At 54.5% G+C, this 25596-nt stretch overlaps 1 protein-coding gene across 2 annotated transcripts in view; it reads left to right on the top strand.

Moving 5' to 3' along the window:
- The window catches only part of Slc7a5 (solute carrier family 7 member 5), a 28607-nt gene extending 3615 nt beyond the window's left edge, over positions 1-24992 (top strand). Inside the window, exons 1-10 of one of the 2 annotated variants that reach the window (XM_087595090.1) lie at positions 6889-7320; positions 8448-8585; positions 17537-17642; positions 18480-18524; positions 19042-19165; positions 19642-19745; positions 20078-20174; positions 21040-21189; positions 22352-22529; positions 23079-24992. In XM_087595090.1, the coding sequence (XP_087451216.1) occupies positions 8564-8585; positions 17537-17642; positions 18480-18524; positions 19042-19165; positions 19642-19745; positions 20078-20174; positions 21040-21189; positions 22352-22529; positions 23079-23134 (882 nt within the window). In that variant the 5' untranslated portion in view covers positions 6889-7320; positions 8448-8563 and the 3' untranslated portion in view covers positions 23135-24992. Of the gene's footprint in view, positions 1-6888; positions 7321-8447; positions 8586-17536; positions 17643-18479; positions 18525-19041; positions 19166-19641; positions 19746-20077; positions 20175-21039; positions 21190-22351; positions 22530-23078 lie in introns of those variants that run through there. The other variant, NM_017353.2, reaches the window with a different exon arrangement.
- The last annotated feature ends 604 nt before the right edge of the window (positions 24993-25596 follow it).

Here is a 25596-nt window from a genome sequence, read left to right as displayed (position 1 = left end):
ATGTAGGCAACCCGGAGGGGAGGCTTTGATAAAGACCAGAGGACTTTATCAAATGCTTTAACGATGCGTGCCATATTGTTCTGGGTGGCCATGGGCCTTTGTGAGCTACGGTATGCGGCTTGGTTTTTTTTTTGTTCTGTTTTTGAGACAAGACTTCTCTGTGTAGTCCTGGCTGTCCTAGAACTCACTTTGTAGAGCAGACTGGTCTTGAACTCATATTTCTACTACTGTGATAAACACCATGACCAAAAACAAACTTGGGAAAGGGTTTTACTTCACCTTGCAGCTTGTAGTCCATCATCCAGAGCAGTCAGGGCAGGAACTTGGAGGCAGGAGCTGGTGCAGAAGCTGCGAAGGATGCTGCTTACCAGTTTGCTCCTCACGGCTTGCTCGGCCTGCCTCTTTAATGGCATCCAGGACCACCTGCCCACCCATGCTGGCACTACCCACAGTGAGGTGGACCCTCACCTAGAAAACACGCTGTAGACTTAGTCCCTTCAGGCAGTTCTTCTCAGGTATTTTCTCAATTAAGAGTCCCTCTTCCCAAGTTACTCTAGTTTGTGTCAGGTTGGCAGAAAAGCGACCCAGGACACTCAGTACCTGGATTTGTCTTGTTACAGAATCTTAGGAACTAGAGCTGAGATTCTGTCTGAGCTGGGATTTATCTAATCTCACAGGCCACTGCTGCCCGTGCTGAGATACACAGGAATGTAGCAGCTTAGACTTGGGAACAAAGCCCAGGCTCTGGGTGGTGACCAGTGCTACCCGTGTCACCTCTCCGGACTTGTGAGTGTGAAGGATGAGGCCTGCTGACCAGCCTAAAACACCTAATGAAGGTGATCCTGTCCTGGGTGGAGAATGGGACCCCTGCCTGCTGAAGTTTGGTCTCAGGTGGCTGAGGACTTTTCTCCACCTCTCAGGAGAGGTAGGGGCTGGCTGGCCTGGGCTCCTCAGTGCCAGGAAAGTCACTACTCTGTACTGTCCACAGAATGAGTCCAGCAGGGTCTTAGACATTCTTAGCTAGCATGTGCCTGGAGACCTGTGGCCTGAAATAGTTCCCACCCAGTGTCAGGTCAGGGGTATGATGTTCCACCTGCATAATTCTGTAAAACGGGGGTCCATCCTGCCTGGCTGTTAGCAGAGAGCTGTATTTAGTGCATAGCACAGAGCCGGTCACAGATATATGTCATCTTCTGTACTCTGCCTGGTGGTGGACCTGCTCTCTCTTACTAAGGAGCAGCCCCACAGCTCACTTCTGCATGGAGAAGAGGCTGGAAGGAGGGGGAAGGAAATGGAAGGTACTCGCTGTCTCCCCTCCTGAAGTATAGGCGTGGGACACCAGCGGTGGATGGGGTCTGCGTGAAGACATGTAGACTCCTGCTTGGCCCGCCCTGCCTAAGTGACTGATGGCCCTTGCCTGGCCAAGCTCTGCTGACCTGAAGGTCAGTGGGTCAGCTGAGTAGCTACTAGAGAAGATGGGGGAGCAGGGCCGGTGTGGGGTTTTTTTTTTTTCTCTTCAAGTCCCCTGCTGGTTTCTGTCCCCTGGGCTGCCTCTGCTGTAGACCCCAGGCCCCGCGGGAGTAGTTGGAGTCTCTGAGTACTATGGCTGCTGTGGCTGAGCTGAGGCAAAGGCTCTGGTGTTGCTGTGGCCCCGGTGTCTAGAACCATGAGCTCAGTACAGCTTTGTAACTAGCACTGAAATTGTCTTTTCCAGCTAGACCTGGAAAGCACATACACATGGAGCAGGCAACACCCAGTCACAGGACCTGGGGCCCCAGACATGAGTGGACCACAGACAGCTGGGAAATAGAGCAGGCATCTTATGTATTTCTAGTCCTGCCTTTAGCCGGGTGATAGGCAAGGATTACAGACTGCTGGGTAATCCATAGCATCTCCAGGATCTCTGTCCAGAAATGGTCGCCATAGTGACCCTGTGCAGCCACAGTCTCAGGCCCTGAGACACAGGTGGGGGAGCGCCTTTTGCATATTTCCTCCAGTTTAGCCTTTGAAGTCAATGTGATCCTTTCCGTGTTTCATAGCAAGGGAAACTGAGGCAGGAGTAGGCTATGTAGCAAGTTCTAGGGTATGTGGTGACTTGGTCACTCCATTCAGGAGTCTGGTCTGCTAGGGTAGGGACTCCGGCTGCTCAGAGGTTCATCAGCATTTAGATTCCTGAGGAAAGGCTCCTCCCTGGATGGGGTTCATAGGGAGCTGTCCAGTCATCTTTTATCTTCCTGTCACAATCTCCACTATGGTGAGCTTAAGACAGGCAGCCCCCATCTATCCGTCTGTCCACCTCTGGGATGTTGCAGGGGTGCCACAGGCTTAGGAAGCAGCAGACTCAGCACCCCGCAGCCAGCATGACTGATCCCAGGGCCTTGTGGATTGTTGGCTGTGAGGAGCAGCCTCAAAAACAGCGCTCCCTGTCCGAGGCCTCATCCGTTCTGCCTGCAACCAGTCTTACATGCCAGCCTCTGATACACTTCCTAGACACATTTGTTCCTTCTGCAGCCCCTGTCATTCTCGGTGTTCTGAACTGTTGCTTTTCCTGGCAGCCTGAGATGTCTCATTCCTGAGCACCAGCCATCAGACCAGCCCTTGGCTGGACATTTTTCCATGCCGTGCCCACTCTTCCCCTTTGCCAGGATATGCTACTATGTAAAGAATTAGCAGGATTTCCCATCCCACTTCTGGAGCCTGTGTGTGCAACCTGATCCACACTGAGTCACCCTGACTTTGGGGCTGGCCAGCGTAAGTCATTGCTGAGAACTTACGGTGTGGCAGCTGCTTGGAGTCAGTAAGGGGCCTGCCTTCAGCTTACGTTTCTGATCATGCCACCAGCTCGGGCTGCAGGAGTGGAAGGGTTGGGAGGCTTTACTGGGTGCCCTTGGACCTCGTTAGCCCCAGCTGTGTGGGAGGATTCAAGTTCACAGAGGTGGCCTGAACCAGCTCTTGACTCTGTCTCTCGAGCTTTGAGCCCCCAGGGCAGGTTGGGGTTGATAGTTCCCACCACACTGGGTATGGTGGAGGCTGTAGAGTGCACCCCTGCTGAGGGAGCACCTGAGGGGTGTCCTGAGTTGCTAGGCCTCGTCTCCTGCCAACTCCCCTAATCCAGGGAATCCTGGCTTTTCTCACTGCACCTGCTGGACCTGATTGAGATGGAGAGGCCTTGGAGTCTGTTACTAACAGCTGTGTGTGCCACTAAACCCTGCCCCAACCCACCCCCACCCCCTCCCCGACACACACACACACACACACACACACACACACACACACACACACAAGTTGTGCCCTGGTGAGGCCTGAAAGCACTCCAATCAGCAAGTTTATTGTAGTGTTTGCTATGATCTACAGTTCATACTTCTACAGTTCATACTTCAAATACTCTGGAACTTATACTGCCCCTCCCCCCTTACAGCTAGACTACTCTAATGATGTTTTAGGGACATCAAGGTTAGTCCTGTGGCTGGCTGGGGACCTAGAGATCTGGGTGTCCTGGGTGTCCTCCTTCCCCAGGAACTGCTGTATGGTGTCGCAAGTCTTACTTACTCTTGATCGCTTCACTGATGAGGGAATTGTAGTGCCGTGTGTGCATGTGTGAGAGTCTGTACTGAGCTGTGATGAGGAACCCTTATCACTCTCAGAGCTTAGGATACCAACACCGCAGCAGTCAGATCAGTAGGGGACCACAAAGCTCCTGGTGTGGGGTTTAAGCCAATGTTGGTGGTGGTTCTGCAGAGTGGGAGCAGAGGCTTAGAGGTATCAGATATCCTGGGGAGAGGGGAGGGGGCAAGGCAGCTTTTTGGAGTTACCAGGAACCCTTGACCACTGTCTTCGGGGAACTCGCTTCAGAAGTCTTGGGAAGTTGCTTGGGGTGAGTAGGTGTTTTTGTGAGTGGATGTTTTTGTCAGCCCAGGACTTGGGCTTTTTTTTTTAAAGATTTATGTATTTCATGTATATGAGTACCCTGTAGCTGTCTTCAGACACCAGAAGAGGGGGTTGTGAGCCACCATGTGGTTGCTGGGAGTTGAACTCAGGACCTCTGGAAGAGCAGTCAGTGCTCTTAACCACTGAGCCATCTCTCCAGCCCTGGTGTTTCACCTGGCTAAGCTGATGTTTTCTGGCCTGTTGAAAGGATGTGCCCGGTCAGTGTGAACAGTTACTACATCTGCACCCCCGGAGCTGTCTGTGGTTGACTGGTGCTCAGTGGCTATGAGGCCTGAGTCCCACCCTGCACTGAGCGAGAGATCCAGTGTAGACAAAGAACCAATATAGACCTGAGTCTGAGGAGGAGGCACCATAGGACTTTGAAGACACCAGGTGTGGTGGTATGTGCTTGAGTTTGAGGCCAGTGTGGTCTACAGAGTGAGTTCTGGGACAGCTAAAAAAAAAAAAAAAAAAAAAAAAAAATCCTGTCCTGAATTTAAAAACAGCAGCAGTGTTTCTCTGCGGAGACTTGGGGATGAGCCCATTAGAGTGACATCCATCCTATGCTGGAGTTGGATCACACCCTGCAGGTTTCCTGACTTGTGTGGCCACTTGCATTCACAGAAGCCCAGGAAAGGGATTCTAGAGAAACCACTCATTGTATCTGAGTGGGCAACTGTGCTAATGGCCCCAGCACATGGGAGCTTGCTGACCTCAGAGGCTCAGCACTTTTGGACTGGTCTGGGTGGGCGGGAGTGCCAGTGATTGGCGGGGGATGGGTGTTTTTACCAGCACCTGGGGAGTCAGTCGGGCTAGGGTGAGTACCGGGGTGACTGACCACTGGACATTCCCACCTGGTTATTGCAAGGTAGACCTTGAGCCTGCACAGAGAGGTTCACTGGGGATCTTTTAGGTTCTACCTGGGAGACTTGAGTGGGGAACTGGAAACACCTAGACTTTAAGGAGTCAGGAAGTACTGCTGACATAGGAAGTCCTGAGCCCATCAGTGGGACCACCCACTTGTCTCAGGTCCCTGTGTGTGCTAACAGACTCAATTCAAATGGAGCCAGGATCACTTCCAAGACAGGGTCCCAGGTCTGAGCCAACCCATGCTCGGGCCTTCATCCAGTTGCTGGGCCAGGGATAGGTGTACCCTGGGGACCAGCCCAGCCTTGCTTCCTGGAACCAGTGAAGCCACCAGCCACTTCCTCCACCCTGCTCCATGAGCCCTAGGAGACTTGGTACTGCTGGGAAAGTATAAGCAGCATCAGCCACACGAATTTCTACCACCTGCCCATTATAGTGAGGCAGCAGTTCCTTGGCAGCCATCTTTGCCCCAAGTGTGGTCCTTTAGGGAAGAGATTCTGGTGACAGATGCTTGCTTAGCCATGGGGCGGGTGGTGTCAGGGTGAGCCTAGGGCCTCTTCCATGGTTGGAGCACTGTGTTTTGCTGGCCCAGCCGGACAATAAAGGGTCTTTCTAGCACTCTGTAAAGTGTGGGCTGTAGAGCCCTGTGCCAAGCCAAGTGTTCCTGAGTGTCCCTGAGTCCCCATGCAGCTAGGGATAAGAACTAACCTTGTGTCATTAGGCCTGTGGGCCAAGGGCCCGACCTGCACACCTATCTGCACGCAGTATGAGGCTCTGGGCTTTATCTCACGGGCCCAGCTGTTGCTGCTAGCCACCACAGCCACATTTATCTATTGGTGTCATGTGGGGACCCCCCAAAAGGACCAGCTTTCACCTCCTATGCTGTGACCATGCTTATCCCCTTATCACAGGGCTGCATAAGAACAGGAGTGGGTCACAGCACAATCCTACTGCCTTGGTCTCCTTGGTGACCTTCCCCTTGGTGGGGAAAGAGTGGCAAGGCGGCAGATTGTCTGGGTAGGGAGCTGAGGTTCCTTCCGGTCAGTCTTCTGACCGCCTCTCGTGACAGTATCTCGAGAAGGCCAGCAGCCCCTGGACCCAGATGAATTCATTCATTTATTTCAGATTGTGTGGTTTTAAAAATGGGGCTGTGGGGGATAATACTCCCTTGTTCACTTGTTCCCGAGTCAGTGAGCATTACCGCTTCACCACCTGCTCTGGCTCCTTTATAAGCGACATGAAAGTATAGAGTCCCTTTTGTTCCGTCTTATTCTAATGTCAGAAGAGAAGTCAGCAGCTAGGAAGAGCTCAACCCTGAATGCCAAGGCCCGTGCTGGCCCTCCCCTGTCTACTTGGCCTAGAGTCTTGTCTCAGGCCTATTTTTGACTGGGGAGAAGCTGGCTTGGCCCAGAAAGGGCGGGTGTTGGAGTAGCAGAGGGGCCCACTGGGACAGCAGGGATAGTGATTCAATGTACTGCTCCCTTCCTTAGAGGTTCCGAGGGACACCTCATACAGGGCGACTCAGCAGAGGCACATTTTCTGGAGCCTAGGGCTGTGTCATACTTTCCCTTTAGAGTCCAGAAACCAGAGACCACAGCTGCCAAGGCTGAGGCGGTAGGCTTTGGGCTTGGCCACACCCCTCCTGCCGGCTGGCTCGCCACAGCCAAGTGGGATCTTAGCAGTGATGCAATCTGCCAGCCTTTTGCACTCAGAAGCTGGCGTGTGAGAATGCCGGCTCAAGAGAAGCTTGGCTGCTCGGGTTTCTTTGTCATCACACCTTAAGGAAATATAGGACTGTGTAAGGAAGGCTGTCAGATTAGGGACCTGTGGGGCAAGGGACGAAGGCTGCTGGGGGAGCATCTCAGGGCCACGTGCATCCCACGGTCTCCTCTCACTCTGGGAGACCTGGGAATTTTCAAGCAAGTCACTGCAGGAGCAGCAGCAGCAGCAGCAGCAGCAGCAGCAGCAGCAGCAGCAGCAAGGGAGCGTTCTCTGAGTATAGTCCCAGCCGGTGTTACATCAGCTGGAACTAGGGGGGGCGGGGAGGTGACTCAGTGCAGATGAGCGCTCTGACTTCCTGGAAGTAAAGCAACTGCTGTAGCCTCCGTCCCCCAGCACCAGGGAGCCTTCCTGTTTCCCTTCCATCTGAAGTTGGCCATGTCCAGATAATTAATGTAGATTTCTGTCTTTGCGGTCTATTCCCCACACTGCAGAATGCCATATAATTAGTCTGGCTGGGGAAAATGCTGCCTGGCGTCTGTGAGGCCTGAGTCGGCATAGCTTTTGTGGGAGTTGCTCATTAGGGAAGCAGTGAGCTTCTCCCCCCATATTCTGGAGAAGACAGGATTCTGGTAGACTGGGGCCTCTCAGGCTGCATGCTGTACTGGTTAATGTTTGACCAAGGCAAGCCAGGAACCTCTCCCTCCCCCAGAGTTGGGTATAGAGGCTTCTCTAGCTCTCTTGGGGCCGGAGCTGAGGAAGCTGGGGGCTCGACTATGGGGACCTAGCAGCTACCAAGGTGGCGAGGTAGGTGTGCTCACTGGTTTTGAAGTGCTTTCATTTATGTTTACATAGAGTACAGTGCTGAAACCCAGCTCCTCACTCCACAGACAAACTCTTGCCAAGGTCTGGGGGCTCCTTAGGGGACTGGGCAGCCCTGTCTTAATTGCTTGTCTGCAGCCCTGCTGGGTCCCTAAGGCCCTGCCTTCACGATGTGTGGTCCAGTTGCTCAGATGTCTGCAAAATATCACCTGTGGTTTCATGTTCAATATATGCTGGTTAAATGGCAGTGCAGTGGGACATGTTTCTGTTTGCCCGAGCCCACTTGGAGCAGCATGTGAGAACACCTGTTGCCATCTGTTCCCACCTGTTCCCATCAGTTCTGACCTTTAGCCTGTACCCACCTTGTCCCCTTGTTCCCCTCTTGGCTTACCAGATTCACATAGACAAGATGCCTCCCTCACTTGCTTTCACCAACCCCTTGGAAGGTTGTCTTTGAGGAGAGGTCACCTTATAGTGCTGTGTTCAACCCTAGCGTGTGCTGTCCCAGGATTGGGGCCATCCTCCAGGCTGTTTGAATTTCAGTTGAGTCAGTCTGCACTTCCACAGAGCAGACACACAGAGGCAACAACAGATGGAGGGGCTGTGATGGGAGTCCCTAAGGAGGCAGCGATCACTGAGACACAAGGAAACCTTAGCCGGGCGGGCATAGTGGCACATGTCTAATCCCAGCGGATGGTTCAGACTTCAATGCCCATGGAGTGAAACCTTGTCTCACAAAGGCCAGGTAAAAAGAGCTAGGCCTTGTGGTGCAGGCTTGTCATCCTGGCACTCAAGAAGGTTTTGACAGGAGGAGCTTGAGTTTGAGCCCAGCCTGGGCTACAGAGTGAGACCATGGCTACAAAAAAATTGGCTGCAGGCTATCCAGGGTAGCCAGGAGCAGGCCCTTTGAAGAATTGGTGTTTCTAACCTTTGACCCTGGCTAGCTTTATCAAAACAAGTCCTAGAAAGTCAGAGCCCACAGGGAGGCAGGCAGGCTTTGCCTCTGTGGGATCCCAGCCAGCACCTGACCTTCCCTGTGCCCCGACTAGATCTGCTGCCCTGTGGGGACTCACGATTTGCTCTCTCTCTCTGTCTTGTGTCCTTCCCCACAGTACTACTCACGGCTGTGAACTGCTACAGTGTGAAGGCTGCTACCCGTGTGCAGGATGCCTTTGCGGCTGCCAAACTGCTGGCCCTGGCCCTCATCATCCTGCTCGGCTTCATCCAGATGGGAAAGGACATAGGACAAGGTGAGCCCATCAGCATGCGGGACCTTCTGCCTGCTCCCTCGCCTCTGGGAGGGTGAATGGTACAAGAAACTGAAGGCCAGAGAGTATGCCGAGCTAGTGCGGAGGCCTCTGGGGAGTCCCAAGTGTCTGTCCATCTATCTGTGCAGGAAGTTGGGGGTCGGAGCTTCCACCTGACAGGGCCTCACCCAGCACAGTGCCCCTTGTCCCCTGTGTGAGGTGCTCTCCTGGGACTGACCGTTCTGAGATGAGTAAGGGGTTCTTAGGCCTCTGGCTCTTGTCCAGAAGTTTCTTGGTGTTTCTTGGCTAGTAGTGATTCCCTCTTGCTGATTCTCATGCCTGTGTGTCCAGGCATCAGGCCTGGGAGGCGGGGGCAGCATGATGTCGGCAGGTCACCCTGTCATTCAACACCCCCGCACCCCCCATGAGGAGCACAGCATCAGGAGCATCAGGTTCAAACCGCCTGGACTGTGTCCACACATTGTATGAGTTTGGGGAGGTCATCTGGATCTCTGAGTCTCTTTCTCTGGCTGCCTTGTGAGGCCGCTGGGAACAGGGAAAGGGAGGGAGGCATGTATACACAAGATGTGCGCTCTGTGTGATCCACACGCCACGTGTGATGCTCTGACAGCTGCCTGCAAGTCCCGCTACACAGGCACAGCCATGTCTGTCTTCATCCTTCCTGGGCTGCACTGAAGCGGAGGCCCTGCAGCTCAGGTCCAGTCCAGAGCCCTGCTTGCAATTCCTCCGTCGCGTTTATCTCAGTCTCTGTAGTGCCCAAAGGAAGAATGGATAGGAGTTGTCTGAGCGACTGCCTGAGAGTTACAGTGTGTAGCCCACTGTTCCCGCGTTGGTTATCAGGAACTGCAGAGGAGGCCCTGGTCCTGGTGTTGCCCCGAGGCCGAGGCAGCAGGGACCTAATTCTCCATTTCACAGATTCAAGCAGACCCAGTGTGGAGTTGGGCTTTGGCTGAGTCTGCCTCCCTTACCGACCTTTCTGTGTGTCTAAGTTCCAAATGCCTAGGTAGAGGAGACTATGACCTTACCTTCCTTCCACACCCATCTCTGGACTGTGCTAAAGGCCTCCTGACTGGACTGAGTGGATGTGAATGGGATGGTTGTCCACTGTCTACAGTCATACAGTCCAGTTGTTTCTCTGTCTTCTCTCTTCTGTGGAGTCTCACTCCATAGACTTGAGCCAGCCTAGGATCAAGGATGCACAAGTGCTTGGGGAAGCCTGAGGTGTGGGACCTTCCCTCCTGCAGGGGTGGGCAGTGTCTGCAAAAACTCCACATCCCCCTGCGGCCTTATCCATCTGTACAGTGTCTGTATGTGACTGGAACCATTTACCACTGTGCCTGAGGGGATGGAAATCCTGGAACATGGCCTGGGTGGTGCTTCCAGAGCTGGGGCCAGTCCCTCAAGAATGGCTGGCAGGGATTGTCCACAGGCTTGTGAACTGCCCACCTGGAGGCCAGCAGCAGAGTGACCTGAGGCCGTTGCTCTTCTCCTCCTAGAGCTCTAGGAGTTCCATTCAGGACCTTCCCACGTGCTCTGGTAGGCAAGGCCGCAGACACAGAAGTGGTGGCCAGCTGCCAGGGAAACACTTTATTCCAGAGAGTGGTCCAGACCTGTCTTTTGGGCAGGAGAGATCATATTCTATGCTTCTATGCTCACAGCCCATCACACTGCACAGCACGAGGCTGGAGGTAGAAGTGCTGACAAGGACCTCATTTGGCTGTGGTGCTGACATACGGTGAGGAGTCTAGTACCCGAACTTGCTGTTAATAAGAACAAACTGGAGTAGGGGACAGCGGGGCTTTTGTCAGGCTTGAATGCACAATGTGTTTATAATTCCGGTGGCTGGCAAGCACGACCTACGCCCCCAGCAGTTCCTTTCTGAGCTCCAGGGCTCTATGCAGTGGCAGCAAAATTCCTGTGTGGGTTGTCTGTGTGTGTGTGGGGGGGGTGATGGTATCTGTTACCCAGATGGATGCCTTGACTTGTGAAGGACACAGTGTGGGAATGCTGGCCCCTCTCTCCTGAGTACTTGCCTACTCTCATTTCCCACTGGGCGTAAAGTCCTTAGAGGACTGTGGTGATCACCAAGTCCTTGAAGGCAGAGGCCCTGGCTCTGGTCATGTGCGTGAGCTTGCTTTAATGTGGGTCTGGGATCATGGTGGCCATTTCCACGTGACTCAAAGCAGCTTCCTCATTGGCTATTTTCTTTTTTTTTTCTTTTTTTTTTTTCAGAGCTGGGGACCGAACCCAGGGCCTTGCGCTTCCTAGGCAAGCGCTCTACCACTGAGCTAAATCCCCAACCCCATTGGCTATTTTCTTATGCAGGAAGGAGGTGTGCCTGTTGTGAGGGTCACTCACTCTACCCTGCCAGCCTTCGACAGACTCTCTGCAGCCCCTCGTGTGCGATGGGGAGAAGACAGGCCCTGTAGACCACAGCGCATGTCACCGTGAGAATAGCAGCTACCCACAGGGCTTTCGAGAGCTAGAGTAGGCTCAGACCCAGGCCCTGAAAGCACTCCTAAGCACCCCTTCTCCTCAGGTAGGGAGGCACTTTGGCTGCCCCTGGCACCTAGATGGCTGGGGAGAACTCAGCCTGTTGCTGACCTCACAAGATGTCAGCACTTGGTCCAGTGTTTTCATAACTGCAGACAGTGCCTAGACTGGCTTTTGATCTGACTAGCTGTGACTGGACTTGTGAGTGGGAGTGGGTGAGTTGGCAGCAGTGAGCCCAGAGGACCTGAAATAAGAGAGACAAGTGATAGACATGTTGAGCAGGGACTCCACGGCCCTTGACACTCTGTGTCCCTGTCTAGTCAGTTGGCCCCTTGCCAACAGTACTCTGAAGGAGCTGTGACTTGAGGTCAGACTGTTCAAAACACGAGTGGGCACCAGGCCTTCCTCTCAAGGCCAGGCGTGGGAGAGGACTCTGGAAGGTTCTTGTCTGTGTCCGTTAATTGTCCCGGGTCATCAGAGAACACAAAGTAGCTCTTTTGTGGTTCTTCTTGGGTTGAACCTCACAGCAGCAGAATAAATGAACGTCCTAAGACCATCACAGGTTGTAAGGGTTGCTGATGCTGGTATCCCATAATGCCTTCACCTTTCTCCCACATTGACTGCCCAGGAGAGGGCTTTGATGGCTGACACGCTCCGTACAGTACGAGGCAGACTTCATTGGCCTGAGCTTGAGTGAGTGGTCACCTGCTCTGCTCTGCCAGGGATCATGGAGGGAGGACGAGGCACCACATACACTGTGTGGGCCGACAGCTACAAGTGGACTCCTCAGTTAGCTGTGTCCTCTGTCGTAGGTGACAGTGACCCACACTTGGCTCAAGAGACTAGACCTGTCCCATATTTCATCAGCTTCAAAATGATGTTCACTTGTCACTTAGTGAGGTGCCCTAGGATTAGGTGAGGTGTCGTGTCCTGGATCCTGTAGCTCATGGGCGGGGCTAGGTCCTACTGTAACCATGGGCGTGGGCATAGTGCAGGGTTACGGTGCTGTGCTAGAGTACTGAGGTCAGTGCTGTGTCCTGTTATGGGGAAGGCTGGTAGACAAGATCTGGAATGGCCGGCAAGGTGACCAGCTCGCTGGCACTCTTCTAGTTCAGGTGTGGGAGGAGTGGCTAAGAGCTGCCCCGTTCATTCATGGTTCCTCCTGTGTTCTCATTGGGCAGGGAGTCCTCCCCTGTGGTCTCCTCACACAAGAACATCAGAGCCTCATCTGAAGCCCCTGTCACTTCCCTTAGGGGCTCTGTGTCTATGTGCAGGCACACTGGGGTCAAGGCTGTAGCACTTCATTCAACTGCTCTGCCAAGGAAGTAGCATCGACAGCCTGGAGCCTCCAAACCCACCCTGGGGAAGCCTGGAGCCTCCAAGCCCACCCTGGGGAAGCCTGGAGCCTCCAAGCCCACCCTGGGGAAGCCTGGAGCCTCCAAACCCACCCTGGGGAAGCCTGGAGCCTCCAAGCCCACCCTGGGGAAGCCTGGAGCCTCCAAACCCACCCTGGGGAAGCCTGGAGCCTCCAAGCCCACCCTGGGGAAGCCTGGAGCCTCCAAACCCACCCTGGGGAAGCCTGGAGCCTCCAAACCCACCCTGGGGAAGCCTGGAGCCTCCAAGCCCACCCTGGGGAAGCCTGGAGCCTCCAAACCCACCCTGGGGAAGCCTGGAGCCTCTAAACCCACCCTGGGGAAGCCTGGAGCCTCCAAACCCACCCTGGGGAAGCCTGGAGCCTCCAAACCCACCCTGGGGAAGCCTGGAGCCTCCAAACCCACCCTGGGGAAGCCTGGAGCCTCCAAACCCACCCTGGGGAAGCCTGGAGCCTCCAAACCCACCCTGGGGAAGCCTGGAGCCTCCAAACCCACCCTGGGGAAGCCTGGAGCCTCCAAGCCCACCCTGGGGAAGCCTGGAGCCTCCAAACCCACCCTGGGGAAGCCTGGAGCCTCCAAACCCACCCTGGGGAAGCCTGGAGCCTCCAAACCCACCCTGGGGAAGCCTGGAGCCTCCAAACCCACCCTGGGGAAGCCTGGAGCCTCCAAACCCACCCTGGGGAAGCCTGGAGCCTCCAAACCCACCCTGGGGAAGCCTGGAGCCTCCAAACCCACCCTGGGGAAGCCTGGAGCCTCCAAGCCCACCCTGGGGAAGCCTGGAGCCTCCAAACCCACCCTGGGGAAGCCTGGAGCCTCCAAGCCCACCCTGGGGAAGCCTGGAGCCTCCAAACCCACCCTGGGGAAGCCTGGAGCCTCCAAGCCCACCCTGGGGAAGCCTGGAGCCTCCAAACCCACCCTGGGGAAGCCTGGAGCCTCCAAACCCACCCTGGGGAAGCCTGGAGCCTCCAAACCCACCCTGGGGAAGCCTGGAGCCTCCAAGCCCACCCTGGGGAAGCCTGGGGACATGTTAGGGGAGGAGGATGTCAACTCTTCATCTCCCTCTAGAGCTGTCTTTGGAGGGGTGCCCCAGGCTGGCCTCAGCTCCACTGGGGGACTTAGGGTAGATTATTGTGGCCTAGCATCTCAAGCTTCAGTCATACTAGGACTGGCTGTACACAGCCCAGAGGTTCAACACAGTTCCTCAAGATGTATGCCAGACCTGGTGAGTCCTCCACACAGGTGCCATGGTGACAGAAATGCCCCTCCTGGAACCCCCCGGAGCAGAGGCCACATGATCTCCATCTTCTCGTGGGCACCTCATCTGTTTCCTGTGTCTGACTGGGATCCTTGTTGGGTCTGGAGCCCATTAATTCACAATTGTGCCACCTGGCAGTGTTTTATCTGCAGAAGCTACCTCTGCAGATAAATGGGTGTCTGCAGAAAACGGGCAGGCCCACAGTTAACTGAGAAGCACATAGCCCCGGAGCCTGTAGGAAGACAGAAAGTAGGCTCAGTGCAGCCCTGCCCCTGGGTTGAGGTTGACTGTAGAGAACTGTGGGTTGGGTGAAATACAGTTGGCCCCACAGGATCACAATACCTTAGGTTTCTCCTGCTTACCAGCTTGCCTGGGGCCCTGGCATTTCTAGGACACACCAGCCTTGAGCCTCTGTACTCTTAAGTTGGGCTGCAAGTCTGGCCACGTCCTGCAGGTAGGAAGGAGTTCAAATCTGTCTTCATTCCCAGCATGCCTGTCCTCAGCATTCGTGTGCCTCCACACAGGCCTCTGTCAGGGAGGGACAGGAAGGCAGGCAGGGCACTTTGGCAGCCTCCTTTCCTCTGAGTAAGTTCCCATGGCCACACTGTATGACAGGTGTCTTTGGGACACTGTTCCCTAAAGTCCTCTTCCCTGGGCCTTGAGCATTCCCACCCCATCCACCCCTGCTCCCCAGAGAACTCTGATGTGTGGTTTTAGGGCTGCACCCTGCTGAGGTCTCTACTTATACATAGCTTCTCACAGCAGTCCATGAGCCCTGTGGAGAGAAGTGTTTTATGGCTGAGGAATGGGAGGCCTGCCAACCAGGCCCCACCTGACATGGCCAGAGTGGGAGAAGGGCCTCTGAGACAGTACACAAGCCCAGAAGAAGGGCAGCGGTGCTTCAAAGGCCATAGCATGTCGGAATTGTCTGGTCCCAACCAACCTGTGCCATTAACACTGTAAGCTTGTCTGCCCTGCGTCTGCCATTGTTAGTTAGTGAACCCTCACTTAGCCCATTGTCCCGTACCTGAAGCTATGTGGGTGTAGATCAGGCCTGACTGACAACAGGCCAGGGGAAGTCGGCTTTGAGCCTGGCAGTGATTCCCTGAACAGTGGAGCTCACACTGTGCATACCGAGCTGCACCTCTGGTCTCTGCCACTAGAACCCTGCTACTTACCCCACCCCTACCTAGATCTGTGACAACCCAAGGCTTCGAGGTGAGGCAGTTACATCTAAGTCCCAGGCTTGTCCCACTCCCTGCAAGGTGCCTGTCTCGCTTTCTCTTTCTAAGCCACTTGTCCAGCACAAGGGAGCTAGCTGCCTAATACAGATCAGACTGTGGGTACAGCTACTCCCTCACACCCTCAAGCCACCCAAGGTAGAGCTAGTATCAAAGGGTGACAGGGCACTGTGGGTCACCTGTGAGTCAGTTCAGCCTGGGATCAGCTCAGGGGAATCCAGACAGCAGATGTACTGTCCATTCCATGGTGCCTGTGGAGACAAAGTTGTTTAGTCAGATACCCAGGGAAGCTCTGGCCTCCAGTCCTGGACCAGTGTCCAGCACAGACACAGTCACCAAACGCCAGGGCTCTGCTGCAGCCCAGGCTGAATGCCATAAGCCCTGACACACATCTGGACTTTAGTCTTCAACTCCTTCCTCAGTGGGGAAAGGGCAGCGGCAGAGTTGGTATTCTGGTCCAAACCCTGAGTCCCTGGCAGCGAACCATCTGCTGAGGGATTGAACCAACCCTCTTGCCATCCCCAGGCTGGATAGAAAGCAGGCATCCTGCCCACTGTACTAGACTTCACTATCTGGGTGTTGTTTCTCTGTGCACCCTGATATCACTCTCCTCCAGAGCTCTCCTGCAGTACTAAGGTCCCCAAAGGACAGCCCCTGCCTCGTGTGCTCCTGGGAATAGAGCCACTGAGATTCTCAACCTGGTGCCTTGTCACAGCAGCTGCTGTTCTTTCAGGGGTGTTTCAGGATGTGAGGCAGAGCCGGGGCGTGCTGCTCTGCCAGGTGCTCGGCTCCACACCATCATCTTGGGTGACGGCTGCACTCACGTCATGATCCAAGTCTGGTGGTGTCCACAAGGCAAACATTTACACAGGCCTCAGGGCTGAACACATCTCCTTCTGACTCGGAATCCTCACACAGTTCAAGCTGCTGTTCTGTTCTCAGCTACACTGAGGTTGTGTTACAAAGGAGGTGTGGACCCCAGGCTCAGGCTGTCTGTTGACTCAGAGTGGGTTCTGGTCACTATTCATTGGTATTCATTATCATCTCCATCCCTTAAGGTCCCAGCCTGGCCGAGAGTCAGCCTTGCTTCTCACAGCCTGTCAGGTCCTCCTCATGTACTGCCTCGGTTTGCTCTGTACCTCGGTTTCCCAACCTACGGGAGAAGTGCTGCCTGGAGCAGAGATGTGTGGGTTAGGCCCCGTGCATGTAAAGGTTCTCCTTGTTCCAAAACATTCCACTGCAGAGGATGAGGGGTGTGCCCTGCCTTGTGGGAGACTCCACCAAAGCACTTCTGAAGGTGCCCTGTCCTGAGCTGCCCTGCCTGCTCACCACAAGCCTGCTTCTGACTCCCCTGTGACCAGGACCTAGACAGATGGGCATGTGGGTACTACGCTTCTTAGAAGATCAGGCCTAACCTGAGGTGGGTGGGGAGCCCAGGACATCCTCAGCTCAGGCTTTGGAACCAAATCATGGGACATTCCAAACATGCAGAAGACTGTGAAACAACTGGTCGAGGCTTCCTTCTTAGTCAGACCCTGGCACAGGGCTGAAAGACGTTCTGTGCAGACCTCCATTACAGGGTCTTTGACTCTGACCTAGGAGTATGAATCAGGCAGGCCTCGCCCCAGGGTAGCCGGCCTGATGATGTCTTAAGCAGACCTGGCCAGGCCCTGTGCAGCCTCAATAGCCATAACTAGAAACAGCTCCCTTCCAGGGAAGCACACTGCGCCTCTAGTTCCAAGGCTCCTTAATTCTGTTGTCCCCACAGGGAGGTGACCTGAGTCTGTGGAGAACTAGCCACCCACCTTGCTGGTTCCCAGATATATGGTTTCTAGTCTTGCATCTTTAAGTATCAGACTTTTACAGGCTTGATGAAATGGGCCCATTCTACAGATAAGGTGACCAAGCCTCAGGAAGAACATCCTAGCAGCCCATTGACCACCCTTAGACTCTACTCTGATAGCCACTAGCTCTAGAAAATTCTCAGAAAGAACACTGCCTGGAGTGTGGGCTGTGTGGTCATCTGAGTGGTGGACACAAGCAGAGGGTGTGTGAAGTGTCCTCAGCCCCAGGCAGGCTGTCTCTGGGCGCCCTGCTCTGTCAGTTCTCCTGGTCCTCCTCTTTGGGTGTATCTACTCACACACTTGGGATGGCACAGGTCTGGCCTGAGTTCTTCCCACCTAATTCCTCATAGCCCTGGACAGGGTCTTCTGAGCTTCATAGCAGGGGGCCAAGGTGTCAAGCGACATCTCCATGTGGCTGAAGGCTAATGGCACTGCCTGCATGCCACATACGAGCATACAGCCCAGTGTGAGCAGAGGCTCTGGAGCTGATCCCTCCCAGCCGTGGCCTGACCTCAGTCTGCAAAGGTCTCGTGGGTTTCTAGGCAGCCATAATCCTCTAAGTGGCTGGAGAGTGTAGGGGCGGGGTCAGATGGCTCGGCGGGTCAGTCAGTCTGCAGCAGTAGCTGCTGCATCCCGAGCTTCAGTGTGGTACAGAAACACTCCAGAGCTCTAGTGGAACCTCTGTCCAGATCCTCTAACCAGTTTAGTTCTCTTAAATGGATTGTAGGGGATGCATCCAACCTGCACCAGAAGTTGTCCTTTGAAGGCACCAATCTGGACGTGGGGAACATTGTGTTGGCATTGTACAGTGGCCTCTTCGCCTACGGAGGATGGTAAGTTCTGGAACATCTGAGTTGGCCTGGGAACGCCTGGTGCTGCTGTACTCAGAATCTCTGTGCTCTGACCATACAGGGCTGATCTAGTGGGTGGGACAGAACACAGGATCATCTCGAAGAGCTGCAAAGTCATGACCTTTATGGAACAGGCAGGGAGACCTGGGTCCTATCCGAAATTCTCCATAGGATGGAGCCTGGCCTCTGCTTTTACGACAGCTGTATAGAAAGAGCCTTGGGATGAAGCCAGACAGAGCAGTATAATGGGATGGGCTGTGTGCTTGCCTCAGATAGACTGGGCAGAGGACAGAGCAGAGTGAATAGCTGGTCCCAAGGGCGGGCGCTCACTGCCTAGCTGCTGTCAACAGTGAGGTCCCTGGAGGCCACAGAGGGTTTTCCTGTCCCCTACTATCTTAGCATTCTGCTGCTTCTGTAGAGAGACACCACGACCATGGCAATTCTTATGGAAGAAAGCATTTAGTTGCGAGCTTACAGTTTCAGAGGGTGAGTCCATTATCGTCATGGCTGGGAGCGTGGTGTTGAAGCAATAGCTGAGAAGTTTACATCCTGATCTGTAAACAGGCAGGCAGAGACAGGCTGGGCCTCACGTGTCCCACCCTAGTGGCACAAAAGCCACACCCAATCCAACAAAGCCGCATCTCCCAATCCTTCCCTGATAGCCAACCAGCTGGGGACTGAGCATGCAAATATATAAGCCTAAGGGGCTGATCTCATTCAAATGCTGCACCTACGAAGGGCAGCCCTGGGTTCTGTTTGTGTTGATTTTCCCTCGATGACTGTGTACAATAAGATGACATACTGTTGCCTGATTTCTAGGAACTATCTGAATTTTGTCACGGAGGAGATGATCAACCCCTACAGGTATGTACAGAAATGGCTGAGACATAATTCATTTTGTCTTGGCATGGCAGGGAGAAACCACACACTGTAAGAGTCTGTTGACCCGCCCTCCTATTTCTGCGGAAAGCTGTGTCGGGCCTGCAGCAGGACGTCGTAGGGATAGGGTTGGTTCTAGGCCAGAAAGGGGCAGCTGTGGCTCTTGGCCCTGGACACCATCTGGAGGGGGGATTTGTCTGGGATATGTGGCTTGTAGGTAAGGCCATGGGTGCTCACATTGGGCAGTCTTGACTCCTCTTCAGCCCTCAGAGCCACCGAAAAGATGCTCAGTATTTGAGGATGAGGATGGTAGTGTGAGCTATGCTTCAACTATGCACAGCTACCCAGGTCCAGTGGCTGCATCAACCATGTGCATCCCAATGTTTGCCCAGAAGTGAGGCCCAGACTTGGAGCCACTTGTAGAGGGCAGGAGCCTGGCTCCTCTCCCCGGGGTCCAGCCCTAAGTCCTGGATCACACTGACGTCTCTGCCTGTCTTCCTAGGAACCTCCCCCTGGCCATCATCATCTCCTTGCCCATTGTCACCCTGGTCTATGTGCTGACGAACCTGGCCTACTTCACTACCCTGTCTACCAACCAGATGCTGACATCTGAAGCCGTGGCTGTGGTAAGACTCCCCTATCAGCTTCTCAGAGGCCTGTGCCCAAGCCTTACCCTACCTGGGGAGTCTAGAGGTTATCATTGGTGTCCACTAAAGGGGACCACAGTGGAGAGGCAGTGCTGTCTAGCTTTATTTATTCAGGTGTTGACTCTAAGCTCGTGGTTTATAAATACCTGGCACACCAGGCCTTTGGCAGATGTGACACAGCCATCAATAAGGAAGCCCTGTTAAAGATTTACCCTAGATCCCATGGGAAGGCGGTCAGTGTACCTTATGTGTGCCCTACAACAAGACTTGGGGATGGCCTGCTGTGAGTCACTGTGTGTTCCCTCTCAGTGCAGACCCTAACTCTGAACAGTAGCCATGTATTGTAGAGGCAGGAGATTAAGGGCTGAGTCACTAAGCTGCTCCAGGGGCCAAAATTGAGGTCCTGTCTGTGCGCCACTATAGTCGAGCGCTCACCCTGTGTTGTGTCTGTCCAGGATTTTGGGAACTACCACCTGGGAGTCATGTCCTGGATCATTCCTGTCTTCGTGGGCTTGTCCTGCTTCGGCTCTGTCAATGGGTCTCTGTTCACGTCCTCAAGGTAGGTGCTTGACAGCCCCTTGGAAGAAATGCTGGTGTCTCAGGAACTTTGTAAGCTGTCTGCTTATTCCTGACAGACAGCTGCTGTTGGATACTTGATGGCCGAGGAACAGGGGAACTGTTCTGAGCCTCTGCTAGTTAGGTCATATCATGGGGGGCTGGAAGTGAGGGACAGCCCCAGGTTTCTGTCCAAGAGGTCAAGGACATTGAGTCCTATGCCGGGGAAAAGGCTAAGCCCCTCCCAGTAGCTGACAACCCTCCCTAGCTGCAGGCGGCTCCCTTCTGAGTCTGGGTGGTGGGGCCAGGGCTGACTGCCCGCTGCTCCATCCACAGACTGTTCTTCGTGGGATCCAGGGAGGGCCACCTGCCTTCCATCCTCTCCATGATCCACCCACAGCTTCTGACACCGGTGCCATCACTGGTGTTCACGGTGAGTCTGCCGCGGTAGTGGTGCCCGGTCTGTCCTCACCACTCAGGGCCCCCTCTGTCTGTGCCCAGCGCAGTACGTAGTTGGGAACTGTGTATCATGCACATGGCTACCAGGATGCACCGGACTGCAGTACAGCGCCAGATTTTTAAGTTCAGAAGCCCATTGTGGTTCTAAAGAGGTAACAGTCAGTCATGAAGTGCTGAAGTGGCATCCCTGCCCAGCAGGAGCGTCTGTCAGACAGCACGTCTGCTCCCGCCATGCCACTCAAGTCAGCCTGTGCTGCTGTCCGAGTTGTTAGTTCTCTCCTGCTGTGTAACAAAACAGTCACCTTGACCCCAGAAAGCCTAACCAAGAAACGTGTACTGCTTCACACTCCCTTAATTCGGGTTCCTCGGCAAGCACAGTCAGCATCACTTTGAGCTTGCTTTTGATAGTGGCGTGTGCAGTGACTGTACACCGTGCTTTGATGGAGGGTCCCCAATGGATATTTTGGTCACTTCTGGCACGGAAGGCCACAGGAGGTGCTAAGGGCAGGCGCCTCACGGTTCCCATTGTCCCTCTCTTTGTATCCCAGGACCTCACACATGGTCACAGCAGTCACTTCTTTTTTTTTTTTTTTTTTTTTTTTTTTCTTTTCTTTTTTTGGAGCTGGGGACCGAACCCAGGGCCTTGCGCTTGCTAGGCAAGCGCTCTACCGCTGAGCCAAATCCCCAACCCTAGCAGTCACCTCTTAAAGCAAGGGCAAACCGATGTGCTCAGCCAGACACGGGCGGAGCTGGCAGTTGGCTGCCCGGTGGCCTCTGGCAGCTCCCACATCAGCAGGCACTGCCCTGCCAGGCTCACCCGGCTCTGTCTTTGGTTTCAGTGTGTCATGACCCTGATGTACGCCTTCTCCAGAGACATCTTCTCCATCATCAACTTCTTCAGCTTCTTCAACTGGCTGTGTGTGGCCCTGGCCATCATCGGCATGATGTGGCTCCGCTTTAAGAAGCCTGAGCTGGAGCGTCCCATCAAGGTGAGCGTTGGGTGTTGTCCCTGCTCAGTGCTGAGGTCTCATTCTCAGAGGCAAGGGCTGCATCCAAACCGTCCTGGAGCGGCACAGCCTCTGGTCCTACCCTGTCCTGCCTCCATCTCTCCTTGGCAAACAAGGGAACCTGTCCCCTTCTCCTTGAGTCCCATAAGAAGGGTTCATCGAAGGCTGATCTGCTGGAGTCAGAGCAAGTGTCAGAGTTGTCCCAAGACAGCTGACTTATGGTGGCTGATGGCCAGGAGCTTCTGTTAGCCAGCATGTTCTCCTTGGGCACAAGGCTGACCCAGTCACACCTTCTCGCTGCCTGTACTCAGTGGTCTCCACTAATAACAAGGAGCCTGGTGGCCAGTTAGTGGGAGACCCAACTATGCTGGCTTGTTAAACTCAGTCCTCTAGGCTGTGGGGACAGAGGTCAGACCGCCCACAACTGGTCCATGGAGAGCTCACAGATAACTAACTGTGGCCTCATCTCCTGGGCGCATAGCTAGAGTCTATTCTCGTGAGGCTCTTTCCCACAGTAGGAGTCCATTTTTGAGACAGTGGGATCCTGGACAGCAGTCTGGCCTGAGCCCAGCTCTGCCTGTTGGGTTATTCAGGGGTTAGCCTGCCCTGCCAGGAGCCTGTCTGCTTGGGCTGGTTAACAGGCTGTGGCTTTGGGGTGAGCATTCATATTCACAAAGGGTCCTCTGAGAAGGCAGGACTCCTTGCTTGTTGGTGGGTTGCCAGGGTTTTCCCAGAAAGGTCAACCTGCTGCTCCTCCCTTGGGCAGCCATGGGTGGGTATTCCAGCCAGGGTTTCCGTGTCTGGTGTGGGGGCTGCAGAGCCTACTGCTGCCCTGTGGAAGCCTCCAGAGAAGCCAGGGTGGCTGTTTTCATTCCTGTCTAAACCAGGTCAGTTTTGGGTGCTTAGATGCTCAGCATTGTGTGCTGGGGTCAGAGCAAGATTGAACAAGGCAAGGCGACAGCTGGAGGCAGTTAAGGCACTGGAAGGCAGAGGCAAACATGGAGGGAGGTGTGGCTAGGCAGGCCCGAAAGAAGTGATGGCCTGAGGCCACAGGGCAGTAGGTAGGAGCTTTCCACTGCGTCCACGAGCCATGGACATGTGGGAAGGAGATCTTGGTGGCCAACATGTCTCCCCTCTGTCCCAGGTGAATCTGGCCCTCCCAGTGTTCTTTATCCTGGCCTGCCTCTTCCTCATCGCCGTGTCCTTCTGGAAGACACCCCTGGAGTGCGGCATTGGCTTCGCCATCATCCTCAGCGGGCTGCCTGTCTACTTCTTTGGTGTGTGGTGGAAAAACAAGCCCAAATGGATCCTGCAGGTCATCTGTAAGTGTACACCCCGCCACCCACGCCACCACCCACGCCACCACCCACGCCGCCACCCACGCTGCCACCCACACCAGCCAGGGCAGGAGTGATGGGGTGAGGTGTCGTCAGACCTGCCCCGCACACCCTACAGACCAAGAGATCATGCTTGGCTTTGGGCTTTGTGGTTCTGGCCAAGGGTTTGCATACCAGTATAGCGCAGGCTCCCATTGAGAGGAACAGAATTACAGAGCGTAGTTGGGTACCACCGTAGCTGGTCTTAGCAGGCATTCTGTGGCCAGCTGCCCTTGCCAACTGGCAAAACCCCACTTCTGGACACTAGCTTAGACACAGTGGCCTGACAAGATCTAGAGCCTGGAAAAGTTGTATCTGAGGTACCCAGGTCAGGCTGATTCCGGTTAGCTTAGGACCTGTGTTCACTGTGTCCAGCCCCATCGCTTGAAATTTCAAAAGGGCTAAAAGGGTTGGTGAGAGAGGTGGGATAGGAGGAGCTGGCCTGCCGCTCCTGCCCGGCCCTTCACTCTGCTCACTCCTGTCCTCTCCCTACAGTCTCCGTGACCGTGCTCTGCCAGAAGCTGATGCAGGTGGTTCCTCAGGAGACTTAGCCACGTGTCCTGGGTGCCGCGGGAGAGTGCACTGTGACTGCTTCCAGACAACTCACCTTTGGAAAAGCAGCGTCCAGGCCCGTCATCCCCACAGCTCCAGTGAGCACCACTAACTATCTTAACACCATCCGCTGTCCCTCAAAGGTCAGGTGTCCACAGTGGCCGTGAAAGAAACCTGGTACGAATTTGGTCCCAGATGGTGACCATCCATGCATACATAGCAGCCACTGTGAGGTGTGCTGTGGCCTGAGGCCTGGTCTTTCTGACTTTGGGGACTGCCACATCTGGGCTTTCTCCTCTATGATTTTTTGTTTTGTTTTTGTAGCGTTCATTTGGGTCAAGTTTACACTACCGAGATGATTATTTTTTGACAAAACAGGGTAGCAAAGAGCAGGAGATGGTGTGGCCGGACAGTCCGGCTCTGAGTGGGAACTGCAGGCCACAGCTCTTCTCCGACTGTTGTTCGTTCAGTAGCACATTGTGGCTGGAGGGGACCACATCACTGTCACCAAGTCAGAACTACTGAGACTCAAACATCACCTTTTCCACTGTGGACTTGCACTGACAAACGGACGATGAATGTGCTAGCTTGGGTTTGAGTTTTCTGGGTCTGTCCTAGAGATGAAACCCCAACCTGACCCACGAGGCAGAGCTCTACTGTGGGTCATTTGTTCCATTGTAAATGCAGAGCTCCGGTCTGACCACTCTGAAGTCCTGGTGATTCCCCTTCCCCTGGCTCCAAATGAAAGACCTCTGCAGCCATAACCCTAGTGGCACCTGGCCACCAACTGTCAACTGCGGGGCCATGTGCTCCTGTGCACACAAGCTGGCTCTACACATTCAAGGGGCACTGCTCTGGGTCTTACTCCCTGTCCCACCCCAGCTCTCCTAGAACCAGACCGGCACCATGGGGCTCCCACCCACACACCTCTGTCCACCTCCATAATTCCTGAGACTGCTAGCAGCTCTCTGTCAAGTCACCACCGTCCCCCCTCAGCCCCCCGGGCCACTGTTCAAAAGAATAGGCACCAACTACCCTTCTGCTCTCTGCCACCTGTGTGACGTGACCACTCCAGCTCCCTGAGCGTGAAAACTGCTGGCTACGTGCTGCTGTCCCTCCTGTGTGGGACCAGTCTGTTCCGGGGAGACGGTTGAGTCCAGCAGCACATCCACTGAAGCAGCTGATCTGACTGAAGGACTTGAGGGCATGAGAATCCCCCGCTGGCCCTTCCATTGCCTCAGAGCTGGCCTCCCTGAGGGGGTGTCAACTGGAGTGTCTACTGTGAAGCTCTTACATAGTGGCCACCCTGATATCTCCTGGGGTTCCCTTGTGTTGGGGTGAGGAGGCAGAGGTCAAGGTCAGAGTGCCCCTAGAAGGCTCTCCCAGAGATGTGAACTCAGGTCCCCAGACACAGCCTGGGTTCAAAGGGCAGGGCAAGTCTTGGTCCACGTTCATGGTGCTGACCCAGGCCCTCTGAGAAGGCCCTGTCATTCCTATTCTGATGTCCTGAGGACGCCCATCTGTAGGTTTTTGGTTTTAAATCAAGCCACAGCCACAGTCATTTGGCCCAATGCTTTGCATTGTGTTGTCCTAACACATCACTGCCCTGTGGAACCCCCCTGCCTGGCCCTTTTCAGTGGTCAGTGTCCAGTGCTGGGTACGGTGTGTTCCCACCACACTGGGTCCACCTGCTGTGCCACTGGACTTAGTGCTGTGGTTGTAATGTCTTTTACTATTGTATTAATGACTAGTCTGTTACATTAGACTGGGGGTGGGGTGCAAGGGTCTGCTGGTTTGTGAGGCTTTTTGATTGGGGGGGTGGTTTGTTTTTTTTTTTTAAAGCTATTGGAGTTCTAAGCTGCTGTGTTCTGTGTTCAGTGCCAAATTCCCTGTGTGGGAACCATCTTGTTTCTCACAGCCCACCCCTCTCACAGCTATACACACATTCCTCTGCTCACCAACCCCCTGAGGGCAATGAGGCTAAAGGGAAGGGGGGTGCAGGGACACACGAAGGTGGAGGGGCTTGGCCTCGAGGGAACCCGTAGGCCAATGGTGAAGCTAACTGCACCGTGACATTGCAGGAGCAGGTAAGGCAGGAGGAAGGGGCCAGCAAGAAGTTTAGTAATGCAGGTACTCTCACAACACCCCCATCTCATGACAGGTCAGACTGGAACCCAGGGTCCACTTTTTGTATCTGTGGCAGAGGAACCCTTGAGGACAGACCCCTCACTCTGCCCTGGAACCTCTCCTGGGTCTTATCTTCCAAGTCACACATGGCAGTCAGTCAAGGGGCTGGGCACTGGTCAGCTTCTCGAGGCCAGCCATTCGCTTCCAAGTGTCACCATCTGGCCATTCGCTTCCAAGTGTTACCATCCGGACAGAGGCATTGGGTGGCTTCTTCTGGGATCTTAGCAGGACATCCTGAAGCAGAGTTTAGGAACTGCCCAGCCGAGGTACCTGA

The sequence above is a fragment of the Rattus norvegicus genome, chromosome 19 (assembly GCF_021556685.1).
Source record: "Rattus norvegicus strain SHRSP/BbbUtx chromosome 19, alternate assembly SHRSP_T2T, whole genome shotgun sequence".
Taxonomy (NCBI): Eukaryota; Metazoa; Chordata; class Mammalia; order Rodentia; family Muridae; genus Rattus; species Rattus norvegicus.
This window is presented reverse-complemented; position numbering and strand designations above follow the sequence as displayed.